Source organism: Apium graveolens, chromosome 9, assembly GCF_009905375.1.
Source record: "Apium graveolens cultivar Ventura chromosome 9, ASM990537v1, whole genome shotgun sequence".
NCBI lineage: Eukaryota > Viridiplantae > Streptophyta > Magnoliopsida > Apiales > Apiaceae > Apium > Apium graveolens.
In genome coordinates, this window is record NC_133655.1 from 4,604,863 (window position 1) to 4,624,835 (window position 19,973).

General features: G+C 41.0%; 4 protein-coding genes across 6 annotated transcripts; 3 read left to right on the plus strand and 1 right to left on the minus strand.

The window, feature by feature from the left end:
* Positions 1 to 1,887: 1,887 nt before the first annotated feature.
* Positions 1,888 to 2,909, plus strand: LOC141684881 (uncharacterized). Its single transcript, XM_074490019.1, has 2 exons — positions 1,888 to 2,261; positions 2,816 to 2,909. Exons 1-2 carry the CDS (start codon positions 1,888 to 1,890, stop codon positions 2,907 to 2,909), a joined length of 468 nt encoding a protein of 155 aa, XP_074346120.1.
* Positions 2,910 to 10,239: 7,330 nt separating this feature from the next.
* On the plus strand, positions 10,240 to 13,446 carry LOC141683081 (CCG-binding protein 1). Of its 3 annotated transcripts, none has more exons than XM_074487783.1 (5): positions 10,240 to 10,548; positions 11,113 to 11,186; positions 11,393 to 11,679; positions 12,167 to 12,395; positions 13,391 to 13,446. In XM_074487783.1, the coding sequence occupies exons 1-4, from the start codon at positions 10,275 to 10,277 to the stop codon at positions 12,180 to 12,182; spliced, it is 651 nt and encodes a 216-aa protein (XP_074343884.1). In that variant the 5' UTR covers positions 10,240 to 10,274; the 3' UTR covers positions 12,183 to 12,395; positions 13,391 to 13,446. The 3 variants fall into 3 exon arrangements, with proteins under 3 accessions (XP_074343884.1, XP_074343885.1, XP_074343883.1); XM_074487784.1 differs by having other exon boundaries at positions 12,175 to 12,395; XM_074487782.1 differs by lacking the exons at positions 12,167 to 12,395; positions 13,391 to 13,446 and having other exon boundaries at positions 10,242 to 10,548; positions 11,393 to 11,904.
* Positions 13,447 to 13,757: 311 nt separating this feature from the next.
* LOC141684882 (uncharacterized) lies at positions 13,758 to 14,543 on the minus strand. The gene has a single exon (XM_074490020.1). It carries the CDS (start codon positions 14,541 to 14,543, stop codon positions 13,758 to 13,760), a length of 786 nt encoding a protein of 261 aa, XP_074346121.1.
* Positions 14,544 to 15,175: 632 nt separating this feature from the next.
* Positions 15,176 to 19,792, plus strand: LOC141683073 (uncharacterized). The gene has a single exon (XM_074487771.1). It carries the CDS (start codon positions 15,596 to 15,598, stop codon positions 19,586 to 19,588), a length of 3,993 nt encoding a protein of 1,330 aa, XP_074343872.1. The 5' UTR covers positions 15,176 to 15,595; the 3' UTR covers positions 19,589 to 19,792.
* The last annotated feature ends 181 nt before the right edge of the window (positions 19,793 to 19,973 follow it).

Consider the following 19,973-nt stretch of genomic DNA (forward strand, 5'->3'; position numbering starts at 1 on the left):
AAATTGGCTGGGAAAGACTTTGTATGGACGTCAGAATGTGAAGAGGCTTTCAAAAGAATCAAGGAGCAACTGGGACATCCTCCCATGTTGTCAAAGCCATTGGATGGGGAAAATCTAATGCTGTACCTCGCAGTGTCTGAATATTCGATCAGTGCGGTTCTGGTAAGAGAGGAAGACGGGCAGCAATCACCAGTGTACTATGTGAGCAAGCGGTTACACGACGCGGAAACTCGCTACACAAATATGGAGAAACTGGTTTACGCCCTGATTCTTGCGTCAAGAAAATTGCGGCCGTATTTTCAAGCCCATAGAGTTGAAGTTCGTACAGCATACCCGCTGCGACAGGTCCTGCATAGACCCGAGTCATCAGGCAGAATGCTGAAATGGGCTGTGGAGTTGGGACAGTTTGATTTGGAATATGTGCCTCGAACAGCGATAAAAGGGCAAGCCTTAGCCGATTTCTTGCTGGAATTTGATTCTGAAATTGATGATAAAGCTTTGGTATTGCTATATCCACCTCATGCCGAGGAATCTTTGGAGGAGTTTCCGCATCCTTGGTGGATCTTGCATGTGGATGGGGCGGTTAACAATGGAGGAGCAGGTGCGGGCATAGTACTTGTATCTCCGGAAGGCCACCACCTGATGAGCGCAATTCATTTCAAGTTTTATGCAACTAATAATGATGCGGAGTATGAGGCGCTGATTAATGGCCTGAAAATCGCTCTGGAAATGGGGGTGCGAAACTTAATTGCAAGAAGTGACTCAGAGTTGGTAGTGAATCAGGTGAATGGGGGGTTTCAAGCGCGAGGCCCGCGAACAGAATTATACTTGAGATGTGTACAGCGCCTGATTGGAATGTTCAAAGAAGTTAGATTGGAATGCGTTCCGCGGGAGAAAAACAGTAATGCGGATGCTTTGGCAAAAATGGGGTCGCAACAAGAGGCTGTATTATTAGGATCCATCCCTCTTGAAATCCAGGAGGTTCCTAGTATCCCAGAGATAGAAACTATGCAAGTGGATGAAGCTCCCAAAGAAACATGGATGACGCCCATTCTAGCTTACATTCGCAAGGGAACACTCCCCGAAGATAAGTTTATGGCTCGTCGACTCCGTTATCAAGCCGCAAGATATGTGATATACGATGAAGTCCTATACAAGAGAGGGTTCAACCAACCTCTACTCAGGTGTGTTGAAGAAGAAGAAGGAAATTACATCCTAAGAGAGGTGCATGAAGGAATCTGTGGCAATCACTCGGGGGGTAGCTCGTTGGCAATGAAAGTGTTGCGCCAAGGGTATTATTGGCCCACAATGAGAGAAGATGCTACAAATTTCGTCAAGGCATGTGATCGCTGCCAGCGCTTTGTAAACTACTCGTCTATGCCAGCTACACTCTTGACGCCTATGGCAAGCCCATGGCCGTTCGCCATGTGGGGAATCGATCTTATCGGAGAATTGCCGAAAGCTAAAGGAGACGTCAAATATGCAGTGGTTGCGGTCGATTACTTTACTAAATGGGCGGAAGCTATGCCACTGGCTACTATCGCCGCAAAGAAAATCAGAGATTTTGTTTTCAACTCAATTGTATGCAGGTTTGGAATCCCTTACAAGCTGGTCTCCGACAATGAAAAACAGTTTGATAGCAAGGAGTTGCGACAGCTATGTGAGGAGTTGAAAATCAAGAAGGAGTTTGCGGCGGTCTATCATCCTCAAAGCAATGGACAAACAGAGGCTGTTAACAAAATAATAAAACATACCCTCAAAACCAAGCTGGAGGAACGTAAAGGGAATTGGCCTGAAGAACTCCCGAAGGTGATGTGGTCATACAACACTACACCGCGATCTACTACGGGAGAAACGCCGTTTATGCTGACTTACGGTTACGAAGCTATGGTCCCCGTGGAAGTTAGATCGGGATCACTTCGCAGAGACTGTTACGGGAAAGAGGACGCTGAGGTTAATCAAAGGCTTCATTTAGATCTCTTAGAGGAGACGAGGGAAAATTCTCAGCTAAGGCTAGCAGCATATCAGCAGCGCATCGCAAGGTATTATAACAAGAAGGTAAAAGGACAGTTGCTGGAGGTGGGGGATTTGGTACTTAGGAAAGTGATGCCCAATACGAAGAACCCCCAACATGGAGTGTTTGGAGCTAATTGGGAAGGACCGTACATAATAAAGTCTATCATGTGGAAGGGGACTTATCACCTTGAAGACATGGACGGGAAGCTGATTCCGCGAGCTTGGAATGCGGAACATCTCCGAAAGTATTACCAGTAAGGCGTGGCTTTGGCCCCTTGCATATTTCTTTTATTATTTTGGTTTATGCCCAGTTTATAGGCTAGAATTAAATAAATTCCTCCTAGCCTAGGGGGGTAGTGCATGTACTACTTACCTTGGGACTAGTTTGAAGGGTCAATTTTTAGAAATAATTTCCCCACAAAACATAGTAGCCGTGGGACTGGTGCACTTTTGACACCAGAGCGTATTATAAATAAAATACTGAAACTTTCTAAGAGGATTTTTGCTCAGTTTGCTTGGTCCCATGACGCGTCCTAGATGTAGGGCGCGCCCTCAGTTAAAGGTTTTGTGTGAATAACAAGTAATGGATGACAAAGAGAACAATGAAACTCAAGTGAAATGTACTATTTTAAGGATGCGCCCAAGTTATCTTGGTTGATGCTCCTTTATATTAAATGTCCCCAGGATATCCTGTGTTTGGTCTCAGGACGCGTCCTGCTGCTTAGGACGCGCCCGTTAGAGCTTTGTGTCTTGATCAAACTTGTGTATAATATGGTACTGTGCTCATATATTTTTGCAGACAAGAAAATATAAAAATGCGCCCAAATGGGAAGGACGCGCCCAAAATGATGTATGTGGGCAATGAGCATGTGAATGAAATAGACGCGTCCTAAGAGTAGGACGCGCCCATATGCATGGTAAAGTAAAAGACTTGAGTGAAAATATGCATGAATAAAGCAAAAAGGATTTATAAAAAAAAAAGGTGCAGAATGAGTGAATGCTTAGAAATAGTCTTTACAATTTGCAAGGCTTCAAGGGGCCTGCACCCTTAAATAGTTCAAGTAAATAAGGACGCGTCCTAGAGAGGAGGCGCGTCATCTGGTTTGTTTTGGCCTTCTTGAGGGGGAGTTTGAGTTTGGAGAGGAGCAGGGGACGCGTCCTCCTCCTCTAAGCCCAGGAAAATCCTCTTGTTTTTGATGGAGTCTGCGGCCCTTACCCTGAAGTCGTTTACCCATATCTGGGTATCTGCATCAAACTTTGAGAATGTATACTCTGGGTCGTTGGCAATAAACCCAGAGCACCATTCTTCAAACCCAGCCTGGAAACCATGCTGGTAAACTAGCTTTTTCTCCTCTGTCCATCCATGCAGCCTGTCATCATTCAGGATGTCAAGTTCCAGCTGCATGGTGGAGTTCAGGGCGATGACGCTGTCCATTTGCTTTTCCATTGCAGAGACATTACCTTCCAAAACAGCTTTTTCTGTTTTTAGACGCGTCCTCTCGCCCTCTAGGCGTCTGATTTCAGCATCTTTTTCTTTGGTGAGCAGGGCAATGTGTTTTTCCAGAGATTTGACCTTGTCTTCGGCCTGGCTCTTTGCAGTATCAGTAACTGCAAGACGCGCCCTGAGCCTTGCCGCCATGTTGGCACTCTGTCGGGCATGAAGGTGAAGCTCAGCTGCGGCCTTCACCATGGCTTTTTCTGTTTGTTGCTCTGTTCTGAAAGTCCAGCCTCTGACTTCATCCTCTGAGAAATCCCCAACAGAGGACGCGCCCAGGTATCTAAGAACGAAGGACTGATCGTCAGGAATGATCTTTTGGCGTTTCGAGGGCGCGTCCTCCCCCTCCTCAGGAATTTCAAACGCGGGAGTCTCTGTTATCTTTGGAGGGGGAGAAGGAGTTGCAGCAGGAGGTGGGGTTTTTGCCTTTGAATCAACCTTTGTGGGAGCCTGTTTCCTTGCCCTTAGTTTTTTGGAAGCCCCAATTGCGAACCCTTTGGGGAGAGAGGCCATGTCTGCAATATAAACATTGAAAGGAATTAGTTGGGTACAAGGAGACGCGTCCTAAAAGTAGGACGCGCCTATTTCATGATATAAAGGTCTACGTGCATGTCAGATATAAATGAACATAAAGATTAATAAATGTGTGGTAATGACGCGTCCTAACGGTATGACGCGTCTTACCTAAGACGTTTTCTAGAATGAGGAGACATGCCCGGGGGGTAGGGCGCGTCCAAGGTGATAGTGCATATATGAAGTAACTTTTATAAATTATGCTAAAATTAAGGGAAAAGGTGAGCATAAATACGACGCGTCCTAACGCCGTGACGCGTCGTACGTACAATGATTTCTTACCCTGCTCTAAATCCACCTTTTTGGTGATGTCTGGCTGAATAATTTCTGTGGCTTGGAGCCCTTTGGACTTTTCAGAAGCAGTAAGGATAGGTTTCCCATTGTGGAAATCTCGAAATTTGCAGAGAGAACCCACTCGTGGGGACAAAGCTCCTATTTTCTTCAAGTTCTCCTCGGTGATCATGTCCTTGAGGTTGAAATGTTTTTAGCATACTGTAACACCTTTTCTGCTCTCTTCTTCTTCTTTCCTGCAAGCTCTTTCTGGGTCCTTTTATCTAAGAGAAGGGAGGATAGGTTACAACAAAGAAGACAAAGAAATGGGTATAAAAGAAAAGGCGCGCCCTGATGAAGGGGACGCGTCCTGAATGTTGGACTCACTTGGTTCCAAGTTGAAGCGAACGCGTGTCCTTTTGACATCATAAATATAGAAGAATGGCTCCTTCCAGTCTCTTTCGTGGCTAATTTTACCTTCGTTGAATCCCTTGTTGTTCAACCATTTATTGACTACCAGGAAGTGGTACCCGGGAATTGATTTCCTGATGCTGTAAAAGAAGCTGAATTCTTTCATTGAGGGCGCGCCCAGCCTTAGGTTATGGTACATGATGAACAGAGCTCAGGCTAGTTTGTATGAATTTGGTGATAGTTGGACTGGAGCTACGTCGTACCATTTTAAGATTTTCTTAATGTATGGATGCAAAGGCGCGCCCACACCCAAGGAAATTAACTTTGGAGTAAGCACCATTCTGGGGATCCTTTGGTTCCCGATATTGAAAATGTGTGGCCTCATGGTTCGAAGAGGGCGCGCCCAGATTCCCTCCATGTCATAGTACTTCATGTGCCATTGAATTTCCCAATCGGTTGCCGTCGAGTCAAGAGCTACGCATGCCAGCTTGCCCTCTCTTTTTCTTCTAGCATTCTTCTCTGCCTCAGTTAGAGTGTCAAGTCTGGTCCAGTCACAGTCCACTTCAACATCTGAAGGATTCCAATGTTCCAGAGGGGAGTCTGATTTCTGAGGGGATACTGGATATGTTTCGGGGTCAGGAATCCTCCTTTCAAATTCATTCACGCTGAGAGGTGACGCGTCCTGAGAGGGAGCCGAGCCTTGAGAATTCAACGCGTCCTGGGAATAGGACGCGTCCTCGCCTGAAATGGCTATTTTTTGGGGTTTTTGGCTTGTGGTTAAAACAATTTCGTCGTCTGTCCAATCTTCAATGGCAGCCCTAGTATCGAGAACCGGAGTTCTTTGCCTTTTGACTCCCTTCTTCTCTATTCTTGAAAGTATGGGAACATGATCCATGGAGTCAGAACTGGAATTGGACATTATTGAGGTTTTTGATTTAAGGGAAAAGAAGACGCGTCTTTCTGCTCTAAGGAAGGAATTCGTCCTGTGGATGTTGGGAAAGTCGGGTTTAAAAGAAATCAGGTGTGGGGAATAGGTTCCAATACGCTTGTTGAGTGCTTTAAACGGGTGAAATGGTGAAGAAGAAGACGCGTCCTCCAGCTGCAAAAGAATAAATAACAATTTGAGGACGCGTCCATTAAAAAAAAAAAAAAAAAAAAAAAACGGGAAGAGAAGATTTGAAGACGGTAAACATATTTGAAGGCGCGCCTTTAAGTTAGGACGCGCCCTACGTGGTTATAATAGGAAAGCATACTGGAAATATGGAAGACGCGACCTAAAAATCTTCTGCAGGATGGGTATGTTATAATGACGCGTTCTAATAAACCTTTGGCTTTATAGTACCTTTGTTTGGGACAACCCAAACATGTCTTAAATTAGAAGGTATAAGACGCGCCCTAATGGGAGGACGTGTCTTACCTGATTACGATGGTGGAATATTAATCGACTGTTGGCAGTTTGGGGAAAATATGACGAAATTCTAGAAACATGTTGTTGGGAGATCAGGGAAGCTAAACATGTTATATTTACCTATACATACATATATACATACAAGCAGACGTGAAGAACAGTTTATATGAGCATGAAGTATACGAATAGTTTCTTGCTCATTAAGATTAATGTATTCAGTCAAATAAAGAAATGAGAGGAAATTTGTGTACCTTTTGAGTTGAGGAATGAGTTGAGCAAAAAAAAGGTAGGGGAATGGTTGGACAGATCACCGGAATTTGGACCTCGAAGACCCTGTTTAACGATGCGGCAATGGCGGTTGTGTGAAAGAGAAAGAGATGATGGTGGTGGTATGATGGAGATTAGAGTATTTATAGAAGGATGATCCTATGGACGACAGATGTACCCCGCATGCAGAAAGTAAGGGCAGGACGCGTCTTTAGGCTACGACGCGTCCGATTGTTTTGAGCCAACTTTTGGTACTGGGATTTAAGGATAAAACTTCCAATTTTGTTTTTAACTGCAAATGGAAGTTGGGGGGTAGTTGTTATGCCCAAAATTTGGCATTGAGATTGATTCGGGTCAAATGCGGCTTACAGACAGTCAAACCCGATATTGCATTGTGGAAGAGAGGACGCGTCCAGTACCTTAGGACGCGCCTACTTTGGAAGAAATAAGTTACGAAGCGAGAAGAGTGCATGGTCAAGGGAGGACGCGCCCAGAATTTATGGACGCGCCAATGTTTATGAAAATGCTTGGCAGATGGAATCTTATGGTGATGGGCGCTCTAGGGCGCGTTTAAGTTAGCAAGGACGCGTCATAGGAGGCGAAATGCTGTGTATGATGGTTTAGAGGAGACGTTGCAAGTTTGATGAGGTTAAGGACGCGCCCTAGGATCTAGGACGTGTCCTGTGATTTTGATTGCTATAAAGAACGATTGATAAGGAAACAGGTTTTGATTTGTGGAAGTTAGGACGCGCCCAATTAGTTAGGACGCGTCCTGAGTTTGATCTATGTACATTTGATGTTGAGTTCAAGACAAAGCTTGCATGGAAAGGAGCGATGGAAGATTGTTTTTACTAATGTATTTGTTGCAGGTACTCTATGAAGAATTCCCTCTTTGAGACGGTCAAGGAGGGGGATGTCCGTGAAAAGCTTGAAGGCCTCCAGGGGTATGCCTGATGATTGAAGGCCTCCTCCTGTATTCAACGGGTGTCCTCGTTGGGGATGTGGGGTTTACTTTGGTGTGTGCTTTGGGAGCTCTGTTCTTGTATTCAACGGGTGTCCTCGTTGGAGAACTTTGGAGTCATCCTGCACTTTGCACCCAAGAGCTTGGGATCACCTGTCCTGCTATCTGGTGGGTTATCCTCATTCGGGGGACAGGGACGCGTCTGGCACTTGGGGTGAACCGTGGCTATACCTGCGTTCGTAAATCAAGGGAAATAGCTGTAGCGGAGTGTTATCCTTGCGCAGGGAGATGCACTATCCGTGAAGTCCCGCGATTGCGGATGAGCCTTGGGCCTTTGCGGTTGGGCCTCATAGTTGGACATTCCTAAAGCTAGCGGAAGACGGATGTTGGATGGGTTTCTACTGGGCTTAGGAGTAAGAAGTCTCAACTCATTAGACTTCTTGTTCTACGAGAACTACGTCAGGCTTGATCCCTATATAAAGGGTACGTAGGCAAATTGAAGGGGTAAGAAGTTGAGAGCTGATAAGAGAGCCACCACTTACTCCGATCAATCTCAGCCTAAAACAACCACAATCAACCATATACCGCTTAAGTTTCCGATAAAGAACCACCGTCACAGATCTTAGTTCCGGCGAGAAACCTCAATCTTTGTTGTTACCAGATTCCTCCGTCAACATCATCAAATATGTCATCAAAATACAGAAAATTAAAAAAAAAATTGTTTAAAATTTTCAACTATCATAAAAATGGCTAAAAAGAAAATAATGACGAAAAAAGTAAATATTAATGAAAAATTTAACAAACTTGACCGCAGTACACAAATTATAAAAATTTATTATATTACCCTGTATGTTCTAAAATTTTAGGCTTGTTTAATATCTATTATCAAGGAATACACACCATATATTGTACTATTATAATTTTTAAATATTTTTGAAATATATATTTTTTGAACTTCTTTGCAAAAATACAATTTTTTAAAAATTTTATTTACAAAATTAAGTTTTTTTAATTTTTTTGCTAAAATACGATTTTGCAATATAACTAAAAAAAATAATCATTTTTAAGAAACATAAAATAAATTACATACTGATTGACTTTTGTTGTAAAATGTATTTTTTATAATTTCTTAAATTTTTTTAAATCGTGTATTGCATTTTAATTGGAAAAATTAAACATTTTCAAGAAAACAAAAAATAAATTACGTATATGGTACCCACAAAAGTTGGATCAGTTGGTTAAACTCCTGAACACAAGTTCGAATCTCACGGTTAAGGAATTTATAATTTTGCCTCTTTAGATAGAGTATGTAGCTTAATTGTGATTTATGTTGATTCAAGGGTATTGCGTTTGCAGGCTATTGCGTGAGATCGTAGAGTTGCGTGGTTTGTAAGCTATTGTTGAGATTGCAGCGTAAACGCGGTGCACATCTAGAAGGCTAGCGGCTAAGGATTATGCAGATAAAATAATAATAAAAATTATGTAGATGGTTAATTTTAAGCGCAAAACGTATTTTTGATAATTTCTGAATTTTTTTAAGCCGCGTAGAAATAGTAGGACCGGGTATTTATAAAACAGCGATGAAAAAGGAAAAACCAGAAAGCTGCAATAGAAAAGAGCAAACCAAAACAATGGGCTGTCCGCTATTACCGTTGGAGCCCACCATTAAAATATCCAATTGGCCCGCTCTTCTATTTTCACCACTTTTATCGCTTTTCCTCGTCACAATTATCAGCTCTCTATAATTAGTTTTTAATATTTCTTATCAACAAAATTTTTCAAAGTATATTGTTGACTACCAGAATTTTTGAAAGAAATATAAATTTCGGAATGAACGAAGATGAATTTGAATTTTGAGTCAATTTGATACCAAAATAGTCGATTTTTAATTTTTATGTCCTAACATTCTAAAAATCTGGCCCCTTATGTTATTTCATCTACTGTATTACAGTTACTAGCTTTAGAACCCGTGCGATGCACGGGTCTACATTAATTTTTTTATATTATTTAAAATTATTATAAACTTCTTTTTGGATCATTACCTTACTAATATATTTATAAATAATAATATAAATATTTGTTGTTGACGGGATTCGAACATAAATTTTGGGTATTGTATAAATAATAATATAATTTTTTTTTGGTGTGATTCGAACCTGAGAGTTTTAGTATTGTATAAATAATAATATAAATATTTGTTGTTGTCGGGATTCGAACTTGGGAGCTTGAGTAGTGTATATTATTTTAGTATTTGAATCTAACGGTCCTGATTACTTGATTAAAAAGATCTGACGGTCATAATTTGGAATAATCAAACCAGCCAAAAAAAAACATACAACCAAAAAAAGGCATACCAAATTATACCAAATTCTGGTTATTATAATATAGTATAGATACATAGTTATAAGATCTGATACACATTGTAATTACGGATTTAGCACCTAATACACATTCGAGATATGCGTTGTAGATGTGATATGTAATACAAATAAAAATTATCGATAAATTATTAAATTATAAATCGACAATTCAATCGATTAATTATGTGTAATCATATTCACACAGTACACAACTATCACGTATTAAAGAGAAAAAGAAATATCCATATTTTACTAGTTTTTCGCTCATCTACGAATTGACTTCTATTGATATTTTTAAATATCTTAATTTGCAATTTCAAAATTTATTTCAAAAAATATTAAAATAAATTAAGAAGATATTCTATGACAAATCTCACAATCAATTACTAAAATATCTCATCCTTATCCAACCACCTTGTCCTCACACATCACTTTCTCTCATGCAATATAATACCCTCCCCTTTATTTCTTTACATACACAAACATTGTACTTTCAAACAGACTTCCACAACAATGATTACAACAAGTTCTTCATCTTCATCAACTTCTTTGTTTCTAGGAACTCATATTAACAACTCTAGTTCATGTTCAAAAGCTTCAATAATATTTAAAACTACCAATATTATGCATGCACCATGTATTACTAGTGCAAATACAATATGTTGTTGTTCAAGTAACAACAGCCATGGCTATGTACCTAAGGTGCAGCCTTTTAGTGCCAGAACCAAGTTTGATCGTGTTCTTCAAGACCCTCCTTTAATTCAAAAATCTGAAAATGAACTTGCAGGTATGTTGTTTTCTTGTGATTTGTGTAATATTGTTTGTTATATTATTATTCATGAATTTTAATATACGGGTACAGTGACGGAACCAGGATTTTAAAATATTTCGAGATTTAGAATATTTTGAATTTTTAAAAGCAGGGGGCTAGAAAACATTATTAGTTGGTATAATTTAAGTTTAGGTTTAGGTTATGAATTTTATTTGTGTTTTTAGTTAGTTTTTTAGTTTTTTTTTGTTTGAATCTTGCAAGTTGTAGAGACTAAGGATTGTAGTTTGATATAGTTTGGGTTGGTGTTTAGTATAGTTTGTAAATTAGGGTTTATTGTTAATGATTAATTGCTTTTATTTAGATTAAGTTGTAAGCAAGCTTGCATTTAAAGGAGGATTAATTAGATCCAGAAGGACTATTTACAACATATATTGTAATTTGGAATTGGATTGATGATGAGTTTAATGGTTCTTGTTATCTGAATTGAATTGAAATTCATTCATTGCTTGGTGTTTAATTGGATGTGCTGATGATAAGAATTTGTGTTTAAAATTTTATTTATTTATCTTTTTTTTTCAGATTATTGTTCTACACTTGAAGGTGAAAACTCTTATAGTTGCTGGCAGGCTTATTTCGAACTCAAAGATCTCGAAGTAAGTAGTAATTAGTAGTAGTAGTGTATATTTTGGTATTGATATTACTAATTCATCCAAAGATATGAACTTTCTGTGTGTGGATTAGGCCAACTCGTTTTCGTTCGATTTTATGATGATTTCTGTTTGTTTTTTGGAAGATCTGAACTTTATTGTTAGTCCAAAGTATTGATTAGACTAATGTTCTTGTTTTTGGTTATTTGAAGAACAAAGAGCCTAAAGATGAGGTCGAGAAGGTGATACTTCAAGCAGGGGGGATGAAATCGTTGATCGGATGTTTACATGGGATTTCTGCAATTCACAAGGCTAAAAAGGAAGAAGTCAGTGAACCGAACCAGACATCAGTAAATTCGAAGAAACAAGTGGAAAACCATTGTCCAGTACCAGATGGATTGCCAAGATCAGCTGAAGAAATGGAGGAGGAAGAAAAGGCAAGAATGCCGGATTCATCATTCACCAGATTGCTAAGAAACAAAGGGAGGTTTCCTGCTTGGTACTCCCCTGCACCTGACCATGAAACAGACTAGTGAAATGCATATAGTGTGCAATTTGTGATTTTTTATAAATCTGAATATGGCACTCGAAAATTATGAATTAGATTCTTGTTCTTTTTGTTAGCTTATCGGATTAAGTTTTGTACTTTTCGTCGACTTGTATGGTTGGATTGTGAAATTGTGATTGCAATAAAATTTACCCTGCTATATGAAATTTTTAAGTCCCTGCTATTTGTTCTTGAACATATCAGAGATTTGTTCAAAGAGATTATGAATGAATTACTAGATAGAAGTATGATTCGACTCTAACTATCTGCTGTCATTTCATTATTTTTGTTACTTGCAAAATACATCTCTGAGCAGCAATTTTAAGCATAAATTTACCTGATTTAAGAAATAGTCGGTGGCTGGAGAAAGCATTGCAGTTCATTTTCACAATTGTATGTGGATTGGAAAGCTTTATGTATCCACAATGCTTTCTACTAGTGTTGCAGACTCTTGAGGGGCGGCTGGAGAAATGCACTTCAATTTCCAAACATCAAAAGTCGTCCTCGGAGGGACTTCCCGAATGACCGCACCGAGGGAAGGCTTTATGCATCCACAATGCTTTCTACTAGTGTTGCAGACTCTTGAGGGGCAGCTGGAGAAATGCACTTCAATTTCCAAACATCAAAACTTGGACATGGAATGCTCTGTATTTGCTTCACCAACCCTGGTCAGTATTCTGTGTGCCTACATTTTAGTATACAAGTACAAGCGTCAAGATATGTAATGAATCCAATGCCATATCACATTTTTCTAAATTTAAAGGAAGATTTGGTTAGATTTATATCATCTTTTTAAGTTCATTCCTATGGGACAATAATAACTCATTTTATATAGTATTGTAGACTGTATTTCCTAATAGAAGTGCAGAAGATATAAGATTTGAGTCCGACAGATATTTTGTCGTTATGTTTCTAAAGGATTACTATTTACAACACATTCTAGGATTTGGCTATGGATACTGTAACACCAGCAGAAGCATGTACACAGTTTGACAAAAGAAAAGCTATGGTCAGCGTAATGCTGGTTATTAAGGAGTAACTTTGTTCTTCCATAAGCAACCAGTGATTCTAGTGGCATGAGTCGCATGACCAGTTATTCTTTACTATATAAAGAACTTAGGACATACCTAGTGGCATGACCGATGACACATTTTTACCTTGAATTCAAATAAATAATTAACGCAAAAGCAGATTCTCGTACATGATACGTCCTTAAAGATGAATAGTCCTCTCAATCCTTCTGTAGAGGAGCTGTGACATATTAAGCAGATCATTTTATTTTATACATGAACACAATGCATGATTGAGGGAAGAGTGGATTTTATCGTCCTGCATTTAAAGGGCCAGTTTCATCTATGCATTGGAGCTTAAAAAAGCTCGGGAAATCTTTTAAGGGATTAGAAACTTTTGAAATAGTAACGCATGTGTTTGTATTTAATTGTTTGATTTCCTGGTGTCACTAAGTTGTCTCTTTTTAGTTAGGCAGACTAAAAAATGACTATAAAACTGATAGTTACTCGATCATGGAAACATAAACCTGATCAAATGATTATATAACAACACAGTGATTCAGATTTTGTTTACAATCAGTTTATCTGCGTATTTTATCTAAGTTATCCTCGCAAAATACTGTCTCTCACATCACATTTATCTTCGATATTAGATTTGGGAAGATTCTCATTCTGGAACAGCAAAGGAGGAAAGCTCTGCAATTTCCAGGTTCCTTTTATCTTTCGCAGACCTTAAAATAAAGAAAACTCTATCGTACTGGTTTGCTTGCGCTGTTCTGATTGTACAATTTTTGGAAAAGTTCTTCAAATTATATATGTAATTGTTTTTTTTTTGACGTAAAGGTGTAGAAAATTTATTAATGAGCTAAATCAGCTTGTAAAAATAGACATAAACTCGATGGGAACAGAAATCCCAACAAGAACTCGATCTGGAAAAGAATCGCAATGTTGTGAGCAGCCTCATTAGCAGACCGTTTGACGAAAAACAACGAAGTTGTACTAGCTCCCTTGATAAGGTTCCTACAGTCCTCCACAACCCTGACCAAAAAGGGAGCGCATCGGAACCTGACTTCTGATTGCCTGAATTGCTACCAGGCTATCAGATTCAATAACTACTTTCTCCCATTGTTCCTGTTTCGTCCAACTTAAAGCCTCTTTGATGGCCATAGCTTCGGCTAATGCAGGTGTAGCCATCTCCTGGAAAAGCTTTGCCTTTGCTTGAACTAGATGACCACTCGAATTTCTAGCCACCATACCTATACCGAACGCCGAAAAGTCCGAAAATACTGCTGCATCAACTGAAACCTTAATTGTATCTTCCTGAGGTTTTACCCAGAGACTAACACCATCACTTGCCACGAAAGGCTGAGACGGCAAAATACTAGACCTACCCTGGGCTTCTTTCCACTGTTTAAGGTATTGCGCTGCTGACGACACCACAGCATCGATTCGAGCCATTCTTTGATTCCAAACTTTTTCGTTTCTTGCTTTCCACACTGCCCAACACAGAGTTACAGCCTCTGAACGTTTCCATGCATCAAGCTTATATAAAGCTTGGTCCAACCAAGAAAAGAAATCTGTTGCGACCATTGCACTTTGCTCAGGAAACGCCTTATGCCAACACTGAGCTGCAACAGGACATAAAACTAAGGCATGAATAATTGACTCACTCTCTCCATCACAAACTGGACAACAAGCAACCACTGGAACATGTTTTTGCTGCAGCATGCTGTTTGTAGGTAGGCATCCCGAGAGAGCCCTCCATACCAACTTAAGCACCTTCGGAGGAACCTTTATTCTCCACATCCTCTTCCAGAGGCTGTCATTGTATTCTGTGTGCCATAAACCTTTTTGAACTTGGAGCAATCTATACGCACTTTTCACAGAGTAGTTTCCTGACTCTTCGAGATTCCAGAATAACTTATCCTCTTCTACTTCATTCCTCAAAACAATGTTTTTTATACATTGTTGGTCACGATCGTTGAATAAGTCTTCTATGACTTCATTATCCCAAGCTTTATTTTCAAATTTCTAGTCTGAGACCCTGAATTTCCAAGGATAGAAATAGCTAGTTATATTGTCAGGACATGGAGTCCCTGCAACACAATACAGATGCTAGAAGTATTAAATTTAAGGTTTGCATAATTACTAAAAATATAAATAGAAGTGTGCACAACAACAACATGGTATTTAACATGTAAAAATTTTAACATTTGATTTACAAAGATATTTAGCAAGCTATTTAAGATTTAAATATTTTATCATTTAAAAACACTTGCACCAACAACTATATTTAACACTTTGTCATTAAAGAATTTACCCAAATGTGTCAAAATAAATTTTATAAACAAATGCAAAGCTATTACTATTTAACAAATAAAAGTTTACACTGTAAAGTTTTTAATTTAACAAGCACACGGCTTTTAAATTTATAATATGATGAAAAAATATAATAAACAAATTAACTTAAGATAATTATAAATTGTTACAAAACAAAAACTAATAGCATATAATTTCTATAAAAGCTGCACAATTACTAAAAATAAGCTTTCAAGTAGAAATTTTATTAACCAGTAATTAGCTTCTGGATAAGACTTGGTCATTGCCAATATTAGCAAGCTTGAATGATCCTGTTCCATCCATGAGATCAACTGAAAACTAATGGAAAGTATATCATAGTCCTAAAATAGTGTTGTCAATTTGTGGTTTAGAAATATGTTAGGAAATGAAATCAATCAACAGCCCCTCACTTTGGTTGGTCATGTAAGTTCAGCCTCATTTCTGCATATTAATAGGAACGTACCTTGTAGTTCTGAGTAGTATTAAGAAGCCGGGCTTGTCAAGCAGGTTTGGTAGGCATGGCTAACTCTAGAATTGTGAATAGTGTAGGATGTTTTCTTTTTCTTTCTTTTCTTTCTCTGTCTACTGCAACACCTGAAGGTGTTCCTATAGGTACTGAAAGTAACATCGATACCAAAGCATTTGCCAATGTTAGGCTTAAGAATGCTTACACCGCCCTTCAAGCATGGAAGACAGCTATATTCTCTGATCCAAAAAACATGACGACCAATTGGATTGGTCCCAATGTATGTACCTATTACGGTGTGTTTTGTGAACAGGCAGTTGATGATCCCACCTTGACGGTTGTTGCTAGCATTGATCTAAACAGGGGAGATATTGCTGGACATCTGGTGCCACAACTTGGCCTCTTGACTGATATGGTAGTTTTTCACATCAACAGTAACCGTTTTTGTGGAATCATCCCAGAGGAGTTCTCAAAATTAATTATCTTGCGGGAATTTGATGTAAGCAACAATCGTTTTGTTGGTGCATTTCCAGAAGTTGTTTTAAGGTTACCGGCCCTTATCTACCTGGATCTCCGTTTTAATGATTTTGAAGGGCCTTTACCACCCAAAGTCTTTGATGTACCTCTTGATGCTTTGTTCGTAAACAACAACCGCTTCACAGAAAACATTCCTGAAAATCTTGGCAATTCACCTGTTTCCGTGATTGTTTTGGCCAACAATAATTTTACAGGCTGTATTCCAAAAAGCATTGGCAAAATGACCAAAACATTGAACGAGTTGATCTTTATGAACAATAATCTCACCGGCTGCTTGCCTGAAGAAATTGGGTTGTTGTCAAACTTGAATGTGTTTGACATTAGCTCCAACAATTTTATTGGATCATTGCCTGTAGGCCTAGACAAGTTGAAGAACCTCAACATGATGGATATATCGCACAACAGATTGGTTGGTACTGTTCTTGATTCTATCTGCTCGTTGTCAAGTTTAGAGAACTTCACCTATTCATATAATTTCTTCAAGGAAGAGGCAAAGAGTTGCCAACAACCAAGGAATGGTCTAGTACTAGATCACCAAATGAATTGCTTACCTGATGTGACAGACCAAAATTCTGTGGAGGAGTGTATGCCCGTGGTAAAAGAAACAGTCAATTGTGAAGCCAATTGTAGAGGTAGCCCTGGGAATCAATCGCCTGTCCCAGCACCCCCAACCGAACCAAAAACTCCAACACCATCAACGCCTAAAGTCACCCCCAGTCCACAAACTTCAACTCCAACTCCATCAACTCCATCATCACCAACTCCATCAACACCAACTCCGTCGACACCAACTCCGTCGACACCAACTCCGTCAACACCAACACCATCAACACCTAAAGCCACCCCCAGTCCACAATCACCACAAAGTTCACCTTCACCAAGTCCAACATCTACACCATCACCTATTCCCTCACAACCATATGCACCTGGAATACAATACCCCCCACCAACTCCTCAATCACCAAAGACTACACCATCGCCTGCACCTTCACCTACAGAGGTTAAGCAGGTAACACCTACACTACCTCCTCCGGTAAAATCCCCTCCACCAGCATCTCCATCTACTCCTAAACCTAGTCCATCACATGTTCCCTCACAACCATACGCACCTGGAATACAATACCCACCACCAACTCCTCAATCACCAAAGACTACACAATCACCTGCACCTTCACCTATGCCATCTACTTCTAAACCTAGTCCATCACCCGTTCCCTCGCAACCATACGCACCTGGGATACAATACCCACCACCAACTCCTCAATCACCAAAGACTACACCATCACCTGCACCTTCACCTACCGAGGTTAAGCAGGTAACACCTACACTACCTCCTCCGGTAAAATCCCCTCCACCGGCATCCCCATCTTTTCTTAAACCTAGTCCATCACCTATTCCCTCACAACCATACGCACCAGGAATACAATATCCACCACCAACTCCACAATCACCAAAGACTACACCATCACCTGCACCATCACCTACCGAGGTTAAGCAGGTAACGCCTACACTACCTCCTCCAGTAAAATCCCCTCCACCAGCATCTCCATCTACTCCTAAACCTAGTCCTTCGCCTGTTCCCTCGCAACCATACGCACCAGGAATACAATACCCACCACCAACTCCTCAATCGCCAAAGATTACACAATCACCTGCACCTTCACCTACCGAGGTTAAGCAGGTAACACCTACACTACCTCCTCCAGTAAAATCCCCTCCACCCGCATCTCCATCCACTCCTAAACCTAGTCCATCACCAATTCCCTCACAACCATACGCTCCTGGAATACAATACCCACCACCAACTCCTCAATCACCAAAGACTACACCATCACCTACACCTTCACCTACTCCATCTACTTCTAAACCTAGTCCATCACCTGTTCCTTCACAACCATATGCACCTGGGATACAATACCCACCACCAACTCCTCAATCACCTAAGACGACATCATCACCTGCACCTTCACCTACCGAGGTTAAGCAGGTAACACCTACACTACCTCCTCCAGTAAAATCTCCTCCACCAGCATCTCCATCTACTCCTAAACCTAGTCCATCACCTGTTCCTTCACAACCATACGCACCTGGAATACAATACCCACCACCAACTCCTCAATCACCAAAGATTACACAATCACCTGCACCTTCACCTACCGAGGTTAAGCATGTAACACCTACACTACCTCCTCCAGTGAAATCCCCTCCACCAGCATCTCCATCTACTCCTAAACCTAGTCCATCACCTATTCCCTCCCAACCATACGCACCTGGAATACAATACCCACCACCAACTCCTCAATCGCCAAAGATTACACAATCACCTGCACCTTCACCTACCGAGGTTAAGCATGTAACACCTACACTACCTCCTCCAGTGAAATCCCCTCCACCAGCATCTCCATCTACTCCTAAACCTAGTCCATCACCTATTCCCTCCCAACCATACGCACCTGGAATACAATACCCACCACCAACTCCTCAATCACCAAAGATTACACAATCACCTGCACCTTCACCTACCGAGGTTAAGCATGTAACACCTACACTACCTCCTCCAGTGAAATCCCCTCCACCAGCATCTCCATCGACTCCTAAACCTAGTCCATCACCTATTCCCTCCCAACCATACGCACCTGGAATACAATACCCACCACCAACTCCTCAATCACCAAAGACTACGTCAGCACCTGCACCTTCACCTACCGAGGTTAAGCATGTAACACCCACACTACCTCCTCCAGTTCACTCCCCTCCACCTCCAGTTCACTCCCCTCCACCTCCAGTTCAGTCCCCGCCTCCACCAGTACATTCCCCACCTCCGCCTGTTTTCTCTCCCCCGCCGCCTGTCCATTCACCGCCTCCACCTGTCCACTCACCTCCACCACCTCCTGTGCATTCGCCGCCTCCACCTGTCCACTCACCTCCACCACCTCCTGTGCATTCGCCGCCACCACCTGTTCATTCGCCGCCACCACCTTCGCCACCACCACCTTCGCCGCCACCACCTGTTCATTCCCCGCCACCACCTGTGCATTCGCCGCCGCCACCTGTGCATTCGCCGCCGCCACCTGTGCATTCCCCACCACCACCTGTACATTCCCCTCCGCCACCTGTACATTCCCCGCCCCCACCTTCCCCGCCCCCACCTTCCCCACCCCCACCTGTACATTCGCCACCACCACCTGTTGTCCATTCGCCACCACCAGCTCCCGTCCGTTCGCCACCACCGGCGTCTCCTCCTCCTTCTTCACCACCTCCGGCTCCTGTTCGTTCACCACCACCAGCGTCTCCTCCTCCACATTCACCACCACCAGCTCCTGTGCGTTCGCCACCACCAGCATCTCCTCCTCCTCATTCACCACCGCCAGCTCCCGTCCGTTCGCCACCACCAGCTACTCACCCTCCTCCTGTTTCTTCACCACCACCAGCAGAAGAATTCAATTTACCATCGAACCTAGGAGCCTTATACTCATCACCACCACCACCAATGTTCGCAGGAAATTAAGCAATATTGTATTTGTCAATAATCTTTTTTATTTTCTCTCCATTCTGTTTAGAATGCAAAATTTTCCAACACTTGTCAGGAATAAATTTTTTGTATCTTCTCTCTATAATTTGTTTAGATATTTTTGAGTCAGTCATTTGCTTGAATGAATCATCCATTTAAATGTAAAGTTACAATAATAAACCAGCATGTTTATAGCCTTAAGTGTGATCAATCTTACTGTTATTTCTTTACTATGATCGAGCTGACACACAACCGACTATTACTTGACCAAATGGTTCTCGAGATGAATTAACAAACACTTTTATATTTGAAATGTGATTCTACAACATCAAAGTTTCTTTGATGGGAATTTTTTTTATCTAATTACCAGAAAAAGCTCCCT

What these genes read in the sequence shown, in the direction of transcription:
- LOC141684881 (XM_074490019.1), top strand. Translation starts at nt 1,888, where the DNA reads ATGGTCCCCGTGGAAGTTAGATCGGGATCACTTCGCAGAGACTGTTAC. An exon ending in AATGCGGAACATCTCCGAAA is followed by an intron (nt 2,262 to 2,815) that starts GTATTACCAGTA and finishes ATATTTTTGCAG; the next exon opens with ACAAGAAAATATAAAAATGC.
- LOC141683081 (XM_074487782.1), top strand. Translation starts at nt 10,275, where the DNA reads ATGATTACAACAAGTTCTTCATCTTCATCAACTTCTTTGTTTCTAGGA. An exon ending in ATCTGAAAATGAACTTGCAG is followed by an intron (nt 10,549 to 11,112) that starts GTATGTTGTTTT and finishes TTTTTTTTTCAG; the next exon opens with ATTATTGTTCTACACTTGAA. An exon ending in TCGAACTCAAAGATCTCGAA is followed by an intron (nt 11,187 to 11,392) that starts GTAAGTAGTAAT and finishes GGTTATTTGAAG; the next exon opens with AACAAAGAGCCTAAAGATGA.
- LOC141684882 (XM_074490020.1), bottom strand. Translation starts at nt 14,543, where the DNA reads ATGTGGAGAATAAAGGTTCCTCCGAAGGTGCTTAAGTTGGTATGGAGG.
- LOC141683073 (XM_074487771.1), top strand. Translation starts at nt 15,596, where the DNA reads ATGGCTAACTCTAGAATTGTGAATAGTGTAGGATGTTTTCTTTTTCTT.